At 41.3% G+C, this 15,974-nt stretch overlaps 1 protein-coding gene across 2 annotated transcripts in view; it reads left to right on the top strand.

Moving 5' to 3' along the window:
* PSME3 (proteasome activator subunit 3) overlaps positions 1-15,974 on the top strand; it is a 50,205-nt gene that overhangs the window by 1,710 nt on the left and 32,521 nt on the right. Inside the window, exons 1-5 of one of the 2 annotated variants that reach the window (XM_063458920.1) lie at positions 372-422; positions 14,541-14,573; positions 14,965-15,027; positions 15,104-15,208; positions 15,378-15,426. In XM_063458920.1, the coding sequence (XP_063314990.1) occupies positions 15,110-15,208; positions 15,378-15,426 (148 nt within the window). In that variant the 5' untranslated portion in view covers positions 372-422; positions 14,541-14,573; positions 14,965-15,027; positions 15,104-15,109. Of the gene's footprint in view, positions 1-371; positions 423-14,540; positions 14,574-14,964; positions 15,028-15,103; positions 15,209-15,377; positions 15,427-15,974 lie in introns of those variants that run through there. The other variant, XM_063458919.1, reaches the window with a different exon arrangement.

The raw sequence follows: 15,974 nt of genomic DNA on the forward strand, positions 1-15,974 counted from the left end.
AATTTGCTATGGTTCAGGACCAGTTTAATAGCAGAGTTCAGGCAGACTGGAGATTTTGTAGCACCTTCAAGGGTATAGACAGTGGTGCTGGATGGGAGGGAGATGTTTGTATTTCACTTTAAGGTAAAAAATACAACACCTATATGATAAATATATATTCACTTGGGGGTGTCTGTTAAAGGAACATTCAAGCACCATAACTACAAAAGATATGGCTGTAGTGATTATAATGCCAAAAATGCAGTGGCTGCATGAAACGGTTTAAGAATTGTTTGACAGCTTACCTGGGGTGAACCATTTATCCCTTCTTCAGACAGAATCTCCTGCAAGGAGTTTCCATTAACCTTTTTGGTTTTTCCAGGTTGAGTTCAGGGAGCTTCCTGATTCCAAAGAGTAGGCAGTGGGTTCCCAGTGGTACCCAGGTAAGTTGTCAAACCGGTCTCACATGGTTTAACTACTTAAAGGACCACTCTACGCTAAAAACAAACAGAAACACAGTTTAGTAGATATACCCACATTAAATACATACATACATATGTATGTAAATACATACAATACATACATGCATATGTTTATGTATTTATTCATTGTGAGTATGGTCTAAAAGCGTACAAAAGCTGCAGTTCTTATGACTGCAGCCTTTGTAAGCCCTCCCATTTTTTCCTGGAGGAGACTTTGTCTTTTCAAAGGGAAACAACTAGTCAAAGGCTTCTCAGCATTGCGTGCACATCTGGAACTATGGAGCTAATCTGAGATCTGTGAGAGTGGGGGAGGTCGGCATGCTCAAGTACAGCGTGCCTGCTGTTTCCGTTGGCTCAGGGGAGCTAACGAAAGTAGGAAGGTATCCTCCTTGGCTGTTTGCCAGCAAAGCCCATCTTCATTAGAATGTTTTGAACAGAAGGACATTTAGATGGAAAGTACCTAGAATAACTGTAGAGCCTTGGAAGATAGTATGGTTCCTTTCATGAAAATGGTCGAACCTCAAACATATGTCTGGCTACAGTAATAGCAACAAGGAACACAGTCTTTTGAGTGAGAAGTGTAATAGACTTCTTCTTCTAAAGACTCACAAAGTGAATCCATAAGGTACTACAAAACAAGGGGAATATTCCAAGTTCATAAGGTATCTTTGAAAAAAATTAAATGCATCTGTGTGACAGGCCCACTTATGATCTGACAGTGCAGAAATGGTCAAGGCCAACTCGTTTTCCTGGCACTATAGGGACTTTAGGTCCTCCCCACCATCAGGGTCCCACTACCACTGGGCTCAAGGGGGTTAAACTCTTTAGAAAAAAGGTAAAGAGTGGTGGTAATATGGCGCTACAATGTGCTGCTACAGGGAAATCAACCACACAATTTCACAGAAGAGCATAAAGCAGAAAATAGAATATAAAGTGGACAGTGCACTGGAGAACCAAAACTGTGTACTAAAATATTTATACATAAATAGAAAATAAATAAATGCATATACCATAAAGTATGTTATAAAGGAGATCTTTATCCAGATGTCTCTGAAAAGAATAAAACTTTTATATAGGGCAATATCGTACTGGTAAATATCCCAATTGTCAAATATGTATATATAAAAGGTTGAATTTCCTAAACTCTTACCTTTCTCCAGCGCCGGGCTCCCTTGGCGCAGGGGAACTCTCCTCCCTCTTTTGACGTCGGCTCTGAATGCGCATTCAATTAGTCCATAGGAAAGCATTTCTCAATGCTTTCCTATGGACGTCTGCGTCTCACAGTGAGAAGCGCAGAAGCACCTCTAGAGGCTGGATTAACCCTATTGTAAACATAGCAGTTTCTCTGAAACTGCTATGTATACAGCTGCAGGGTTAACCCTAGATGGACCTGGCACCCAGACCACTTCCTTGAGCTGAAGTGGTCTGGGTGCCTATAGTGGTCCTTTAAGAGAACTGCTTGCCAGGCTCTTACCCAAACCACCCTGTAAAAACTGAAGGATTTCTCAGCTTGAGATGGGTAAGTTTAAAATAAAGGACCGGATCTTGAGAAAGAAGCTCTGCTTTAATTGGTATTTTCCTTTGAGGTTTCCACTGCTATTCTCCGTAGAGCGGGAAGCCAGGGTCATAGTTACATAGCTGAAAAAAGACTTGCGTCCATCAAGTTCAGCCTTCCTCACATATGTTTATGCTGTTGATCCAAAAGAAGGCAAAAAACTTAGTCAGAAGCGCTTCTAATTTTCCAACAAACTAGGAAAAAATTCCTTTTTGGCCCCAAAATAGCAGTCAGATGTCTCCTTGGATCAAGCAGCTATTACCCCACTAATTAGAAATTATATCCATGTATGCTATGTTTTTGCAAGTATTTACCCAATTGCGGTTTAAACTAGGGATCGACCGATATTGATTTTTTCGAGCCGATACCGATATTCTGTGAACTTTCAGGCCGATAGCCGATATAATTTGCCGATATTCTGTACATTTACCATTTTGGAAAATAAAAAACTATTTCTAAAGGTAATTGCTCAAAATATACATGCCACGTGTAGTGGATGCAGTGTGTTTAGACAGGAGCTGTGTGTGTTTGTGTAGTGTGTATGTTGTGGATGCAGTGTGTTTGTGTAGTGGATGCAGTGTGTGTGTGTGTAGTGGATGCAGTGTGTGTGTGTGTGTAGTGGATGCAGTGTGTGTGTGGATGCAGTGTGTGTGTGTGTGTAGTGGATGCAGTGTGTGTTTGTGTAGTGGATGCAGTGTGTGTTTGTGTAGTGGATGCAGTGTGTGTTTGTGTAGTGGATGCAGTGTGTGTTTGTCTAGTGGATGCAGTGTGTGTTTGTCTAGTGGATGCAGTGTGTGTTTGTCTAGTGGATGCAGTGTGTGTTTGTCTAGTGGATGCAGTGTGTGTTTGTCTAGTGTGTGGGTAGTGTGCGTAAAGTGAATGCAGTATATACTAAATGCAAAGTGTGTGTATATAAGGAATGCAGAGTGTGTGTGTATTTGTGTAGTGTGTGTATAGTGAATGTAGTGTATTTATATAATGCGCAGTGTGTTTGTATAGTGTGTTTGTATATTTCAGTGTGTGTATATAATGCAGTGTGTTTGTAGTGTGTTTATATAATTCAGTGTTTGCATAGTGTGTGTATATAATGCAGTGTGTTTGTATAGTGTGCATTATATTATATACACACACTATACACACTGCACACTATACAAACAAACACTACACAAACACACTGCATTATATACACAGTGTGTTTGTGTAGTGTATGTGTATATAATGGAGTGTGTGTGTGAGGGGGCATTTTTTATTAAATTATTTTTTTTATATATATATTTTTTCCTATCAGATTAGAGGCAGTGCTTACACCATAGGGATATCCAATCTGGAGGGAAAAAACAGGCAGGCAAATCTCCAAACATTTTAACCCCTCCCCTAATTACCTCCTTTCCAATAAGTAGCAGCTCCTCCTGATCATCCCCAGTTCTTTGCCTGCCTTCGGCAGGGGAGGTTATGCAGGAAGGTTCTCCAGGAAGCAGGTGAGAAGGGCTGAGGCTCGGGAGGCTCTGCTTCCTTGATGTTCGGGTAAGTAGCGTTTAACACGCCGGACGGCGTGGTCCCTCAGAATTTATTCCGTCTCTTGCCGTGCCAGGTGCCGGTCTGACGAAGGACGCAGGCGTGCGTCGGCTGGGAGGTCCTGTCGGTGGAACGCACACACAGGTTGCGTTGCGTTCCACCAGGGAGTCGCAGAGCGCTATGCACATGCGCAATGCGAACCTGGATTCAGGCACCAAATTTGAACTTGGCGTTTTTGTTTGGTTACAGGACTTAAAAGGAGCATTACCAGCAGCAACCTCTGTTTGCCAGGAGCTCTCAGAACGGTTGCAAAGTGTGTTTCTCACCTGCCCTCCAACACACTCTCAGGCCATTTAAGGTAAGACTGATTAAGTTTTTATTTAAATGGTTCTAGCCTGAATCTTTAGGGAAAAATTTTGTTTATTTTCCCTTGTTTGTTTTCTGTTCCCAGTATATAATCCTGAAAATTTGGATAAAGTTGCTGAGAAGGGGAAATGTACATCTAACCAAGCATGTAATGTGCTCTGTGTGTGGCCATCTTATGCCAGATGGTTGTAAAAAGGAAACTTTGCTCTGTGTGTTCAAAGAAGCTTCAGAGGAAGCACAAAGAACAGAAATGTCCACTTTATCAGCTGGTTGCAACAAAGTATGCAGCAAACAGTTGTGGATATGTGGTCAGCAGCATTACAGACAATCCAGGCTTCGGTTGCCCAGGATTCTCAGATTGTTATACATGCTAACAAAAGCCTAAGATCTTGGGAAGTTCCGATTCTAGTTTGGAACTAGTGGTTCTGAGTATGGCGATAATTCAGCAGTGTCTCATCAAATGAGGAATCTGCATTCCCAGTAGAATCCATTTGGGGTATTGATTAAAGAAGTGCAGTGGCATTTGAACTTGAGGAAACAGGGTAGAAGTCCAATAGGTTTCTTTTTCACCCACAGATTGGGGAGTTGATTTAAAAGATTGGAAAATTCCCAAGTCACATGCTGTTTATTGGCTAGACAGTTTTTAAATCTCTCTTTTCCATAGAAGCGGAACAAGACTGTAAGCTGGATACTATCCCTGTAGTGGGCGTTCCTATTGCTCAAATAGGTAAGAAGACTACATTACCAATTGGAGATTCAAGCGGGCTCAAGGAGGTCATGGATAAACGCATGGACTCCTCCTTAAAGATGTTGTTCATCTCTTCTGCAGCCCAAGCTAAAGCTTTGATTACGGGGTCATCCGTTACCAAGGCCCATAAACTTGGTTGGAAGAACTAGAAAAGGTATATACGGGAGAAGCTAAGGAAGACCCGTTAAAGCTATTAAAAAATATCAGTATGGCATCTGATTTTTTTTTAGTGGATGCCTCTGCAGAAAGCCTTAAATTATCGGCCAAGAATATAGGTATTTCAACAGTCGCCAGAAGAGCGCTTTGGCTTAGAAATTGGTCAGCAGATGCGGCATCTAATAATTCACTGTGTGAACTGTCTTTTGAACCAGGTAGACACTTCGGTTCAAAACTGGATGAGTTGTTGAAACAGATGAAGGAAGGAAGGAAAGCTTTACCAGTATCATATAGGAAGCAGTTTAGAAGCCGTAACGCAGAGACACTTCCCTCATTTAGAAGTTCCTTTCGTAGAAACTATTTCAAGGGTCAACAGAAAAGAGCCTTTGATTATAGGAAGAAGGAAAGGTTTACTGCCAAGAGAAATAAAAAATGATGACGCCAGGCCTGTAGGTGGAAGGTTGAGTCACTTCCTAGAGCACTGGAAAGAGACCACATCGGATCGCTGGGTCCTTACAGTGATGGAGCACGGATACGCTCTAGAATTATCACAAGCCCCAAAGAACATGTTTCTATGTTCCGAGATTCATTCTCTAGATATGGAACTCCCTCTGATGCGGGAAGTATCGACTCTTGGTGCCAAAACCAGATGGTTCGTTCAGACCTATCCTAGACCTAAAGGCCGTAAACAAGCGGATTATCAAAAAGAAATTCCTCATGGAAACAGTAAAGTCAGCTGCTCTGCTTATTCACCCATAAAGTTGGTTTGCGTCCCTGGATTTGAAAGATGCCTATCTTCATGTACCCATAGCAGAATCCAGCAAAAGTTTTCTACGGTTGCGGTGTGCTGCCAATCGGTAACCAAACATTACCAATTCAGAGCACTGCCTTTCGGCCTGTCATCAGCGCCCAGAGTATTCACAAAGCTTCTAGTAGTAGTTTCAGCTTTTCTAAGAGGTATGGGCATCGCTGTCATTCCATAGACCTGGGGACAGCCATCAAATCGCTGGAAAAGCATGGCTGGCTAATAAATTTCAACAAATCGGAACTAGTGCCAGTTCAAAGGATCCAGTTCTTGGGTCTAATTTTGGATTCTATCGCGATGAAGTTATTCCTGCCAGAAGAGAAGATACTAATGGGCTGATGAGGTTTAACGATCTAACTTTGAAAAGTCTGCAGTGGTGGACATTTTCTCGATTCCTCCACGAGGGTCTGTCATTCCGGATGAAGTCCTTCACTATCATAACAACAGACGCCTCTGCGCTGGGCTGGGGGGCCCATCTGGGAGACATAAAGAAGCAGGAGTCCTGGCAAGAGAAGGATATGAGAAGTTCCTCGAACTTCAGGGAATTAAAGGCCGTATGGATGGCACTCTTGGCGTTTCAGTTTCTCATCAAAGATCAACATATTCAAATTCGTTCAGACAATCGAACGACAGTGGCATATTTGAACAAACAGGGAGGTACGAGATCAACAAGATTAGAAAGCCTTTGTTCAATAATCATGCTGTGGGCAGAAGTGCACCTTATGTCATCTCTGCAGTTCACATTTTAGGAAAGTTCAATGTGGTGGCAGATGCCCTGAGCAGGCATCATTTGAAACAAGCAGATTGGTCCCTGTCATGCAGAACTTTCAAGTTCATCACAGACCGCTTCGGTGTTCCAGAGATAGTCCTGATGGCATCCAGAGTGAACAGGAAGACAAGACGTTTTGCATCCCTAAATCCAGCAGACAGGCCGGATTTCATAGATTCCCTGTCAGTACCATGGAAGTTCAACCTGGCATATATCTTCCCGCCAGTAGTGCTTCTTCCCAGAATACTTCAAAAAGTAAGGCTGGAAAATGTAAGTATTATCCTAATCCTTCCATGGTGGCCAAGAAGAAGTTGGTTCTCGGTTCTCCTGAACTTTCCGGGGGCCACCTTTTGGAAGCTTCCTCTTTCAGGAGTAATTCTAGAGGACGCCATGGTGCCTCTTCCGGCCCTTCGGAGATTCCGTTTGACGGCCTGGTTTCTGAACTCCAGATTTTAGAGAGTAAAGGTCTGGATCCTGAAGTTATAAAAAATTTTTTTTGGCATCTTACAAGGAATCTACTTCAAGGTTCTACGTTAGGATTTGGAAGTTTTTTCAGCGGTGTTGTAGGTTTGAAGTCAACCCTGTTTCCGCGTCCATCCAGAAGATTCTATGCTTCCGTCAGATGGGATTTGCAAAGGTCTTAAACCTGCTTCATTTAGATTACATGTTTCTGCTATCAGTTTCTTCTCCCTCAGATGTTTCACCTCGAATTTTCTGATTTCAAGGTTCTTCAGAGCTCTGACACGTTTGGTGCCCTTTGTTAGGGAAGCCTGTCCTCCCTGGGATCTGAATTTGGTCCTTTCCGCGCTTTGAGTACCGTCTGTTGAACCATTGGAAGAAGTTTCCCTGAAGATGTTTTCGTTGGATACCGTTTTTTTTTTTTTTTGGTGGCTATTCGTCAGCTAAAAGAGTATGTGAGATCCGAGCGCTTCGGGAGTATTTTCCCTTTTTGGTTTTCATCAGGACAAGGAGGTTCTGAAGCTCGATCCTTCAGGTATCACTAAAGTTTTTTCTGTTGCCAATGTCAACCGAGAAGTGGTTTTGCCGACCGTTTGTCGGAATCCGTCTAATGCCTTGGTAAGTAATTTTCACTGCTTAGACGTAAAGATATGTCTTTGGCAATATCTAAAAGCTACGGAATCCTTCCGGTAGGATATCAGTATGTTTGTCTTGTTCATAGGCACAAAGAAAAGGTATGTTGGTTTCGAAGAGTTCTCTGGCTAGATGGCTGAAGGATTGTATTCTGTTATCTTATTCTAAGAGTAGCACGGAATTTGCAGGCCCTATAAAGGCACATTCTACTAGAGCTGTTTCGCCGTCATGGGCTCTGCGTGCAGCTGCTTCTCCGTCTCGAATTTGTTCAGCTGCTATTCGGTCCTCTCTCCATTCGTTCTCAAGACACTACAAGTGGGACATACTGGCCTCGGAGTATGCAGCTTTTGGGCGCAGGGTGCTTCAAGCAGTAGTGAACTGAAACCCGCCCTCAGGATCTGCTTTATTATATCCCTATGGTGTAAGCACTGCCTCTAATCTGATAGGAAAAACATAAATTTTGCTTACCGAAAATTTCTTTTTCCTGAAGATTAGAGGCAGTGCTACAATTCCCGCCCCTTTTTCTAATAAACTCAGTAATTTTGCAGCTATTTGGCTTATGTATTGTCTGGGGATGATCAGGAGGAGCTGCTACTTATTGGAAAGGAGGTAATTAGGGGAGGGGTTAAAATGTTTGGAGATTTGCCTGCCTGTTTTTTCCCTCCAGATTGGATATCCCTATGGTGTAAGCACTGCCTCTAATCTTCAGGAAAAAGAAATTTTCGGTAAGCAAAATTTATGTTTTTATTTAATTATTATTTTTGTTGTCCCCCCCCCTCCCTGTTTCATACTTGGCCAGGGAGGGGGGATATAGCAATCCCTGGTGGTCCAGTGGCATTGGCTGAGCGGTGGGGGGGAGCGGGCAGCAAGCACTTACTCAGCTCCTCCAGCTCCCTAGTGTAAGTCTCGCAGCCAGCGTGCCGTGCGGAGCGTTGCCATGGTATGTTTATGAACAGTTTTCCAGATAAAGGTTTGTACTGGCCCCGAATATACACTGCTTAAAAAATTAAGGGGAAAAAAACAAACACATCCTAGATGAATGAATTAAATATTCTTCTGAAATACTTTGTTCTTTACATAGTTGAATGTGCTGACAACAAAATCACACAAAAATAAAATGGAAATCAAATTTTTTAACCCATGGAGGTCTGGATTTGGAGTCACACTCAAAATTAAAGTGGAAAAACACACTACAGGCTGATCCAACTGTGATGTAATGTCCTTAAAACAAGTCAAAATGAGGATCAGTAGTGTGTGTGGCCTCCACGTGCCTGTATGACCTCCCTACAACGCCTGTGCATGCTCCTGATATGGTGGCGGATGATCTCCTGAGGGATCTCCTCCCAGGCCTGGACTAAAGCATCTGCCAACTCCTGGACAGTCTGTGGTGGAACGTGACGTTGGTGAATGGAGTGAGACATGATGTCCCACCCAGATGTGCTCAATTGGATTCAGGTCTGGGGAACGGGCGGGCCAGTCCATAGCATCAATGCATTCGTCTTGCAGGAACTGCTGACACACTCTAGCCACATGCGGTCTAGCATTGTCTTGCATTAGGAGGAACCCAGGGCCAATCGCACCAGCGTATTGTCTCACAAGGGGTCTGAGGATCTCATCTCGGTACCTAATGGCAGTCAGGCTACCTCTGGCGAGCACATGGAGGGCTGTGCGGCCCCCCAAAGAAATGCCAGCCCACACCATTACTGACCCACTGCCAAACCGGTCATGATGGAGGATGTTGCAGGCAGCAGAACGTTCTCCACGGCGTCTCCAGACTCTGTCAGTGTGAACCTGCTTTAACCTGTGAAGAGCACAGGGCGCCAGTGGCGAATTTGCCAATCTTGGTGTTCTCTGGCAAATGCCAAACGTCCTGCACGGTGTTGGGCTGTAAGCACAACCCCCACCTGTGGATGTCGGGCCCTCATACCACCCTCATGGAGTCTGTTTCTGACTGTTTGAGGAGGCACATGCACATTTGTGGCCTGCTAGAGGTAATTTTGCAGGGCTCTGGCAGTGCTCCTCCTGTTCCTCCTTGCACAAATGCAGAGGTAGCGGTCCTGCTGCTGAGTTGTTGCCCTCCTACGGCCTCCTCCACGTCTCCTGGTGTACTGGCCTGTCTCCTGGTAGCGCCTCCATGCTCTGGACACTACGCTGACAGACACAGCAAACCTTCTTGCCACAGCTCGCATTGATGTGCCATCCTGGATGAGCTGCACTACCTGAGACACTTGTGTGGGTTGTAGACTCCGTCTCATGCTACCACTAGAGTGAAAGCACCGCCAGCATTCAAAAGTGACCAAAACATCAGTCAGGAAGCATAGGAACTGAGAAGTGGTCTGTGGTCACCACCTGCAGAACCACTCCTTTATCGGGGGTGTCTTGCTAATTGCCTATAATTTCCACCTGTTGTCTATCCCATTTGCACAACAGCATGTGAAATTGATTGTCACTCAGTGTTGCTTCCTAAGTGGACAGTTTGATTTCACAGAAGTGTGATTGACTTAGTTAGATTGTGTTGTTAAGTGTTCCCTCATTATTTTGAGCAGTGTATATGAGACTGCTGACAAATGCCCACTGATGCCTCATATAGTAACTAAAAGCTTTCAGGACATTCATGACTGTTCTCAATTCTAGGACGTTGGCTGTTAAGACTTTCAAGCTCTGACCAAGTGCCTTGTACAATATGTTCTTTCAAGTGGGCTCCTCAACCTTTGGAACTGAAGTCTGAGTCTGTGACTGTAACTTAGATTGTACTAAATACCATCTTATTGTTTAGGTGATAAACCACTACACTACTTCATCCACTACCCTCACAGTAAAGTAGTACTTCATAATCCTATTATAAATATGTAAAGCAAACCAAATAATTGTGCAATATTGTAATGTATGTGTATATACCCATATATATATATATATTCTAGAAAATTGTGGTGAAACTTTTCATGGAAACAGGCTCTAAAAATAATGGGGTTCTCTGCCTTTAAGGCAGCAATACTGCCTTCTTGAACATCTTAAATGGCGTTTTCTTTAAGACTAGCTCCAAGCATTGTAGGTATGGTATCAAAATGGTGTCTTTCCAGAGCCAAGATGTATTATCAGAAGGAATTAGCAGGTACATGAAGTGGAAACAAATGTATTATTAACAATTTAAAACATACAAATAAGTGCTAGTGAGGAATCCATAGCATGCAGTTATGTTTTTAATTATTCTTTATAAATTTGTCTTAAAAGTCAAGATTAATTGCACCTGAATGGAGAGGGTTTTTTATGCTGGGGAGATAATAGCTAGAAGGTTGGTTTAAACTAGGTGAAAGGGGTCAAAGAACGGTAATGTGGTAGATAGAATAGAGAGGGGATTCAGCTGAAATTAAGGAGGGTGTAGATCTGGAGAGAGTGGTAAGATTAGCAGACAGAGCAAGTAGGTATTACATGTTGTTCACATAAAGTTAATAGGGAAACTATAGTCACCAGAACGACCGCTTTTTGTGTTTGTTCTGGCGGGTATAATCATTCCCTTCGGTCTTTTTGCAGTAAACACTGTCTTTTCAGAGAAAATGCAGTGTTTTCATTACAGCCTAGTGATAACTCCACTGGGCACTCCACAGATGGCTACTAGAGGTGCTTCCTGGGGCAGTGCCATTCAGTTTATCTAATCTCTGCATGGAATCACTGAACTTTCCACATAAAGATGCATTGATTCAGTGCTTCTCTATGAGGAGATGCTGATTGGCCAGGACTGTTTGGTTTGTGCTGGCTCTGCCCTTGATCTGCCTCTTTGACAGTCTCAGCCAATCCTAAAGGAAAGCATTGTGATTGGCTCAGAACACCACTTCTGATGATATCAGCCAAGCAGGCAGAAGAAGGGGCATGAAGCATTTGATTGGGCTATTAAATTAACCCCATAGTGACCAGACCATTTTTCAATTTTCTTACCGTTAAGGACCAGGGCTGTTTTTACATTTCTTCTTGTGTTTGTGTTTAGCTGTAATTTTAATCTTACTCATTTACTGTACCCACAAATATACTGTTTTTCTTGGCATTAAATGGTCTTTCTAAAGATACCATTATTTTCATCATATCATATAATTTACTATTAAAAACATGATAAAACTATGATGGAAAAATTTAACAAAACCCAAAACCCCACATTTTCTAACTCTGACCTTTTAAAATCTGTTGCGCATCTTTAACTGCCAAAAAACACCTGTGCTAAATAGTTTCAAAATTTTGTCCTGAGTTTAGAAATACCGATGTTAACATGTTCTTAGCATTTTTTCTTTTTCTTTTTTGTGGAAAGTTATATGCCAATAAGTACAAGAAACACTTTTCTATTTCCTAACCTTTTCTCTCCCTCACTCCCCCTCCCCCCCCCCCCCCCCCAAATTAACAAAAGTTACATTGTAACAATATCTGTCAGGAATCACTGAATAATGTGTAATATTTTTTACAAGAAAACAACCTTGGGGTATTTTGACTATCTTCATGCAACCATTTTACCACCCATCTATGCCAAAAAAAAAAAAGTAAAACATTGATTTTTTTGACACACATAGCAATTTAAGAATACATGTACTGAGAACTTTAAGAGTTGCTGCCAAAGAACACCCCAATATGTGTTCAGCTACATCTCCTGAGTACAACAGTGCCCACAATGTACAGGTTTTATGGGTGTTTGCAAACTTACAGGGGTCAAATGTAGGGCTTTCCCCTTTTCCATGTTTACACATTGAAATTTGCCATATTGGTTTGTTGGGCCTTTGAGACCGTATGGCAGCCCAGGAATGAAAATTCACCCCATCATTGCATACCATTTGTAAGAGTAGACAATCTGCAGTATTCAAAATGGGGTATGCCCAGTCTTTTTTAGTAGCCACTTAATCACAAACCCTGGCCAAAACTAGCGTTTATATTTGTTTTAGTTTTTTGCATTTTTCAAACATAAACTGCCATTTCACCGATGATATTACTGCTCTAAAACACTCATATTTGTGTAGAGTAATGTCTCACGAGCACAACAGTACCCCTCAAGTACAGGTTTTATGATGATTTGGAAAGTGACAGGTTCAAACATAAGATTTGCCGATTTTATGTTTTTGTAAATTGCTATTTGACAGATTGGCCTTTGAGACTGTATGGCAGCCCAGAAATGAAAATTAACCGCATCATGGCATCCTATTTTAAAATGTAGACAATCCAGGATATTCAAAATGTCCAGTCTTTTGTAGTAGCCACAAATGAAGGCCAAAGTTAGCGTTCATATTTGTTTTTTGCATTTTTTAAAAACACTAACTGCAATTTTACTGGTGATATCATCTTCGTGATAAGTTTTACTTTTTAAAACACTCGTATTTGTGTTCAGCGAAGTCTCCCGAGCATAACAATACCCCCCATGTAAAGGTTTTATGGTGTTTTGGAAAGTTACGGGGTTAAATATAGGGCTTGCCAATTCAATTTTCTGGACTGCCTGCCTGGGTTGTCAGACAGGTCCCTCAAATTCTAATTAATAAAATCAAATAATTACGTAGTTGTTGTGTGTGTGTGTGTGTGTGTGTGTGTATGTGTATATATATATATATATAAATCTATCCATATTTTTTTTATTTATTTTTTTGTACTTTTTAGCAGCTTGGGGGACTGCCTGGTACATAACGGTCAGGAAGGGGTTAAACTAATATACTTCTGTCAGGCTAGAAAATTGTGTGTGTGTGTGTGTGTGTGTGTGTGTGTGTATATATATATATATATGTGTGTACAGTAAAACCAATCGTTGTTGCAGGAATTTACCGCCACCTAGCTCCCCAGTGCATTCCCTTTCAGACATAACCCATATCCTTAGCGAAAGCATAGCTCAAAACCCAGAAAGTGAACTATTGGTCTTTGGAGATTTTAATATTGATTGGCTAACGCTGTATACCTGGCACTAAAGCTCCCTCTGAGTCCCACGCTCTGATAAATAAAGGGTTAATAACCCTTTATTTACATACCTTATCCCAGCGCTGATGTCCCTCGACGCTGGGTTGTGGCTCCGCCTTCTTCCTTGTCCCGTGACAAGCTGGCGCCTGGGGAAAATCTGACACTGGATGTCCTCATGCAGAGCGTGAGGACGTCCAGTGTTGGTTACCAGACCAAAGGTCTGTTTGGATCCAGGAAGCGCCTCTAGTGGCTTTGTGGTAGACAGCCACTGGAGGCAGGCTTAGTGTTGCAATGTAAACATTGCAGATTCTCTGTAACGGCAATAGGGACACTGTACCCAGACCACTTCAATGAGCTGAAGCAGCGAGGTGCTCTATGGCTCTAGAATCCCGGTTTTCAGGAAAAGACTCAACCAGGAATCTGTCAAGCCATGTACGAACAGTTTGACACCTATCTGTGTTGGAAGTCTACAGTCATTCCTGTTTGAGTAGCTGTGATAACCAGATAACACAATTTGCATATGTAACAAATTATTGGCGGATGAGATATGTCCCTGCTGTAAAATATGCAAGCAAGATTGAAACCCTTTATTTGAAAAACAGAAATCTTCCAAAAATGTTTATTGTAAGATATTGGTTTTTGAAAAGGCATATGATGATGAATTTTTATTGTTATATTTCACCTACAAAATGTTTTTTTGACGTTGGTATGTGCAACTTTTATTTGTGCGCCTTCTGCATAAATTACAAGATGGTACAAAGTAGCAAAAATATTTATCTTGTAATGTGCATTTGCTATTTTTTTGTTAAGTAACTGTGGCTATAAAGCCCTAACTTGTGCATTTTTTTTGTAAGCTTAAATTATATCAAATGTGAAGGAATAATGTGTATGTTTTAAATGTTCATAAAGCATTGCCTCCATTGCTGTTGTTGGCCATGCATAATGTGGAAAACTGCACAATTCTGTGGTGGCGCTTTCATTTTAGTGGTTAAAGTGTCACATTATTGTATCATTTTGCACTATTCCTGTAAAACATGTTTGGCCATGCCACAGCATATCTTATCACTCTTACAGGCTGTGTGTGTGTGTGTGTGTATGCGTGTGCGCGCTCTCTCGCTCTCGCTTTTCTTTTTTTAATAAACTTCCTTTTACTCTTTCAGGTGGATCATTTCCGGGAAAGAATCACAAGTGAGGTATCAGTATTTTGTTTATGAATTCATATTTTTCTAAAGCTTTTCTAAAAACATACCTGCTTATAGGAAAAACTATGTATACATTTATAAACTCACATTGGAGCTTGATTCTGAATAGTTACCTGCTTTTTGTTCTATATTGCTGAGGCTTGCTGACAATCAAAAGTGTGTAAGCTTACCAATTAACATAATGCACAGAGTAGTATCTGTGTTGATTCTGCAAGAAGTGGTGTTCATTCAAGAAACAAGACCGTTTGAAATAAACAAATAATGTTGCAGTATGTTACCTGTTCATTACTGTAATAAATGTGTTTGTATGTTATTGTAAACCTGGCTTGTAAAGATGAATTGTATTATAAATTTGTTTACATAACCATTGATTTTCTTGTAGGCTGAAGATCTTGTTGCCAGTTTCTTTCCAAAGAAATTATTGGAACTAGATGGCTTTCTTAAGGTATTGAATACAAAAACTCACAATTTGTTTGCTTGTTTATTGACAGTACATCTAAACACAGTTTGTTTATATATAGGAACCCATGTTAAATGTTCAAGATCTTCAACAGATACATTCTGAAATGAACTTGCCTGTTCCAGATCCTATCCTCCTCACTAACAGCCATGATGGATTAGACGCTGTAAGTGTTGTTTTTTTTTTTTCACTAATTTATGACATTCATAGAAGACACTGGAAATTGTTAATGGCTAATCTTGGTGTGCAGCAAATGTTTGTGGAAAGCAACATGCCAAGCTTAGCCATTTTTATAGAACAATTGTTAGTATTACTCATTAATTTCATTTTTGCAGCCAAATTTAAAGAAGAGGAAATTGGAAGATGGAGATGATGCCTTCACAGGTAATATTTGTCAGTGTTTACACATTTTTTGAGATTTTGATGTCCGTTTACTTAATTATTGAGTGTACTGCAATTTTCAGTTTTACTTGTTGACTAGGGGAACACATGGCATGTATGGAAATGTGTGTGTGGTGGTTTAAAATGAAATAAATAAAACGGTTTACATAGAAATTACATTTTAGCAAATTAGAAATTTAGTATTTTTATCATGCACTGTTTAGTGGCCCCCCACTAAAAAGGTTGTTTTATTTACCATTTCTCCATTGCTGTATTGGTCTTGATGATGTCAGCAAATCCAATGCCTTCTCATAGGAAAGCATTGGCAGGCTATTGTGCATGTGCTGCAGAACGCCTTGTGCACCAATCAGTATCTACTCATAGAGATTTATTTAATTAATGCATCTCTATGGGGAGTATTCAGTGTCTCCATGCAGAGCAAATATTTTTTTCTGGGAGGTCCAAACACTGAAGAACTTCTCCCCCCACCCCACCCCAAAAAAAAAAACCTCCAGTCGTTTCTATCAATCACTTTAACCACGTAAAGGAAA

Source organism: Pelobates fuscus, chromosome 6 (genome assembly GCF_036172605.1).
Source record: "Pelobates fuscus isolate aPelFus1 chromosome 6, aPelFus1.pri, whole genome shotgun sequence".
In the NCBI taxonomy this organism is placed as follows: Eukaryota; Metazoa; Chordata; class Amphibia; order Anura; family Pelobatidae; genus Pelobates; species Pelobates fuscus.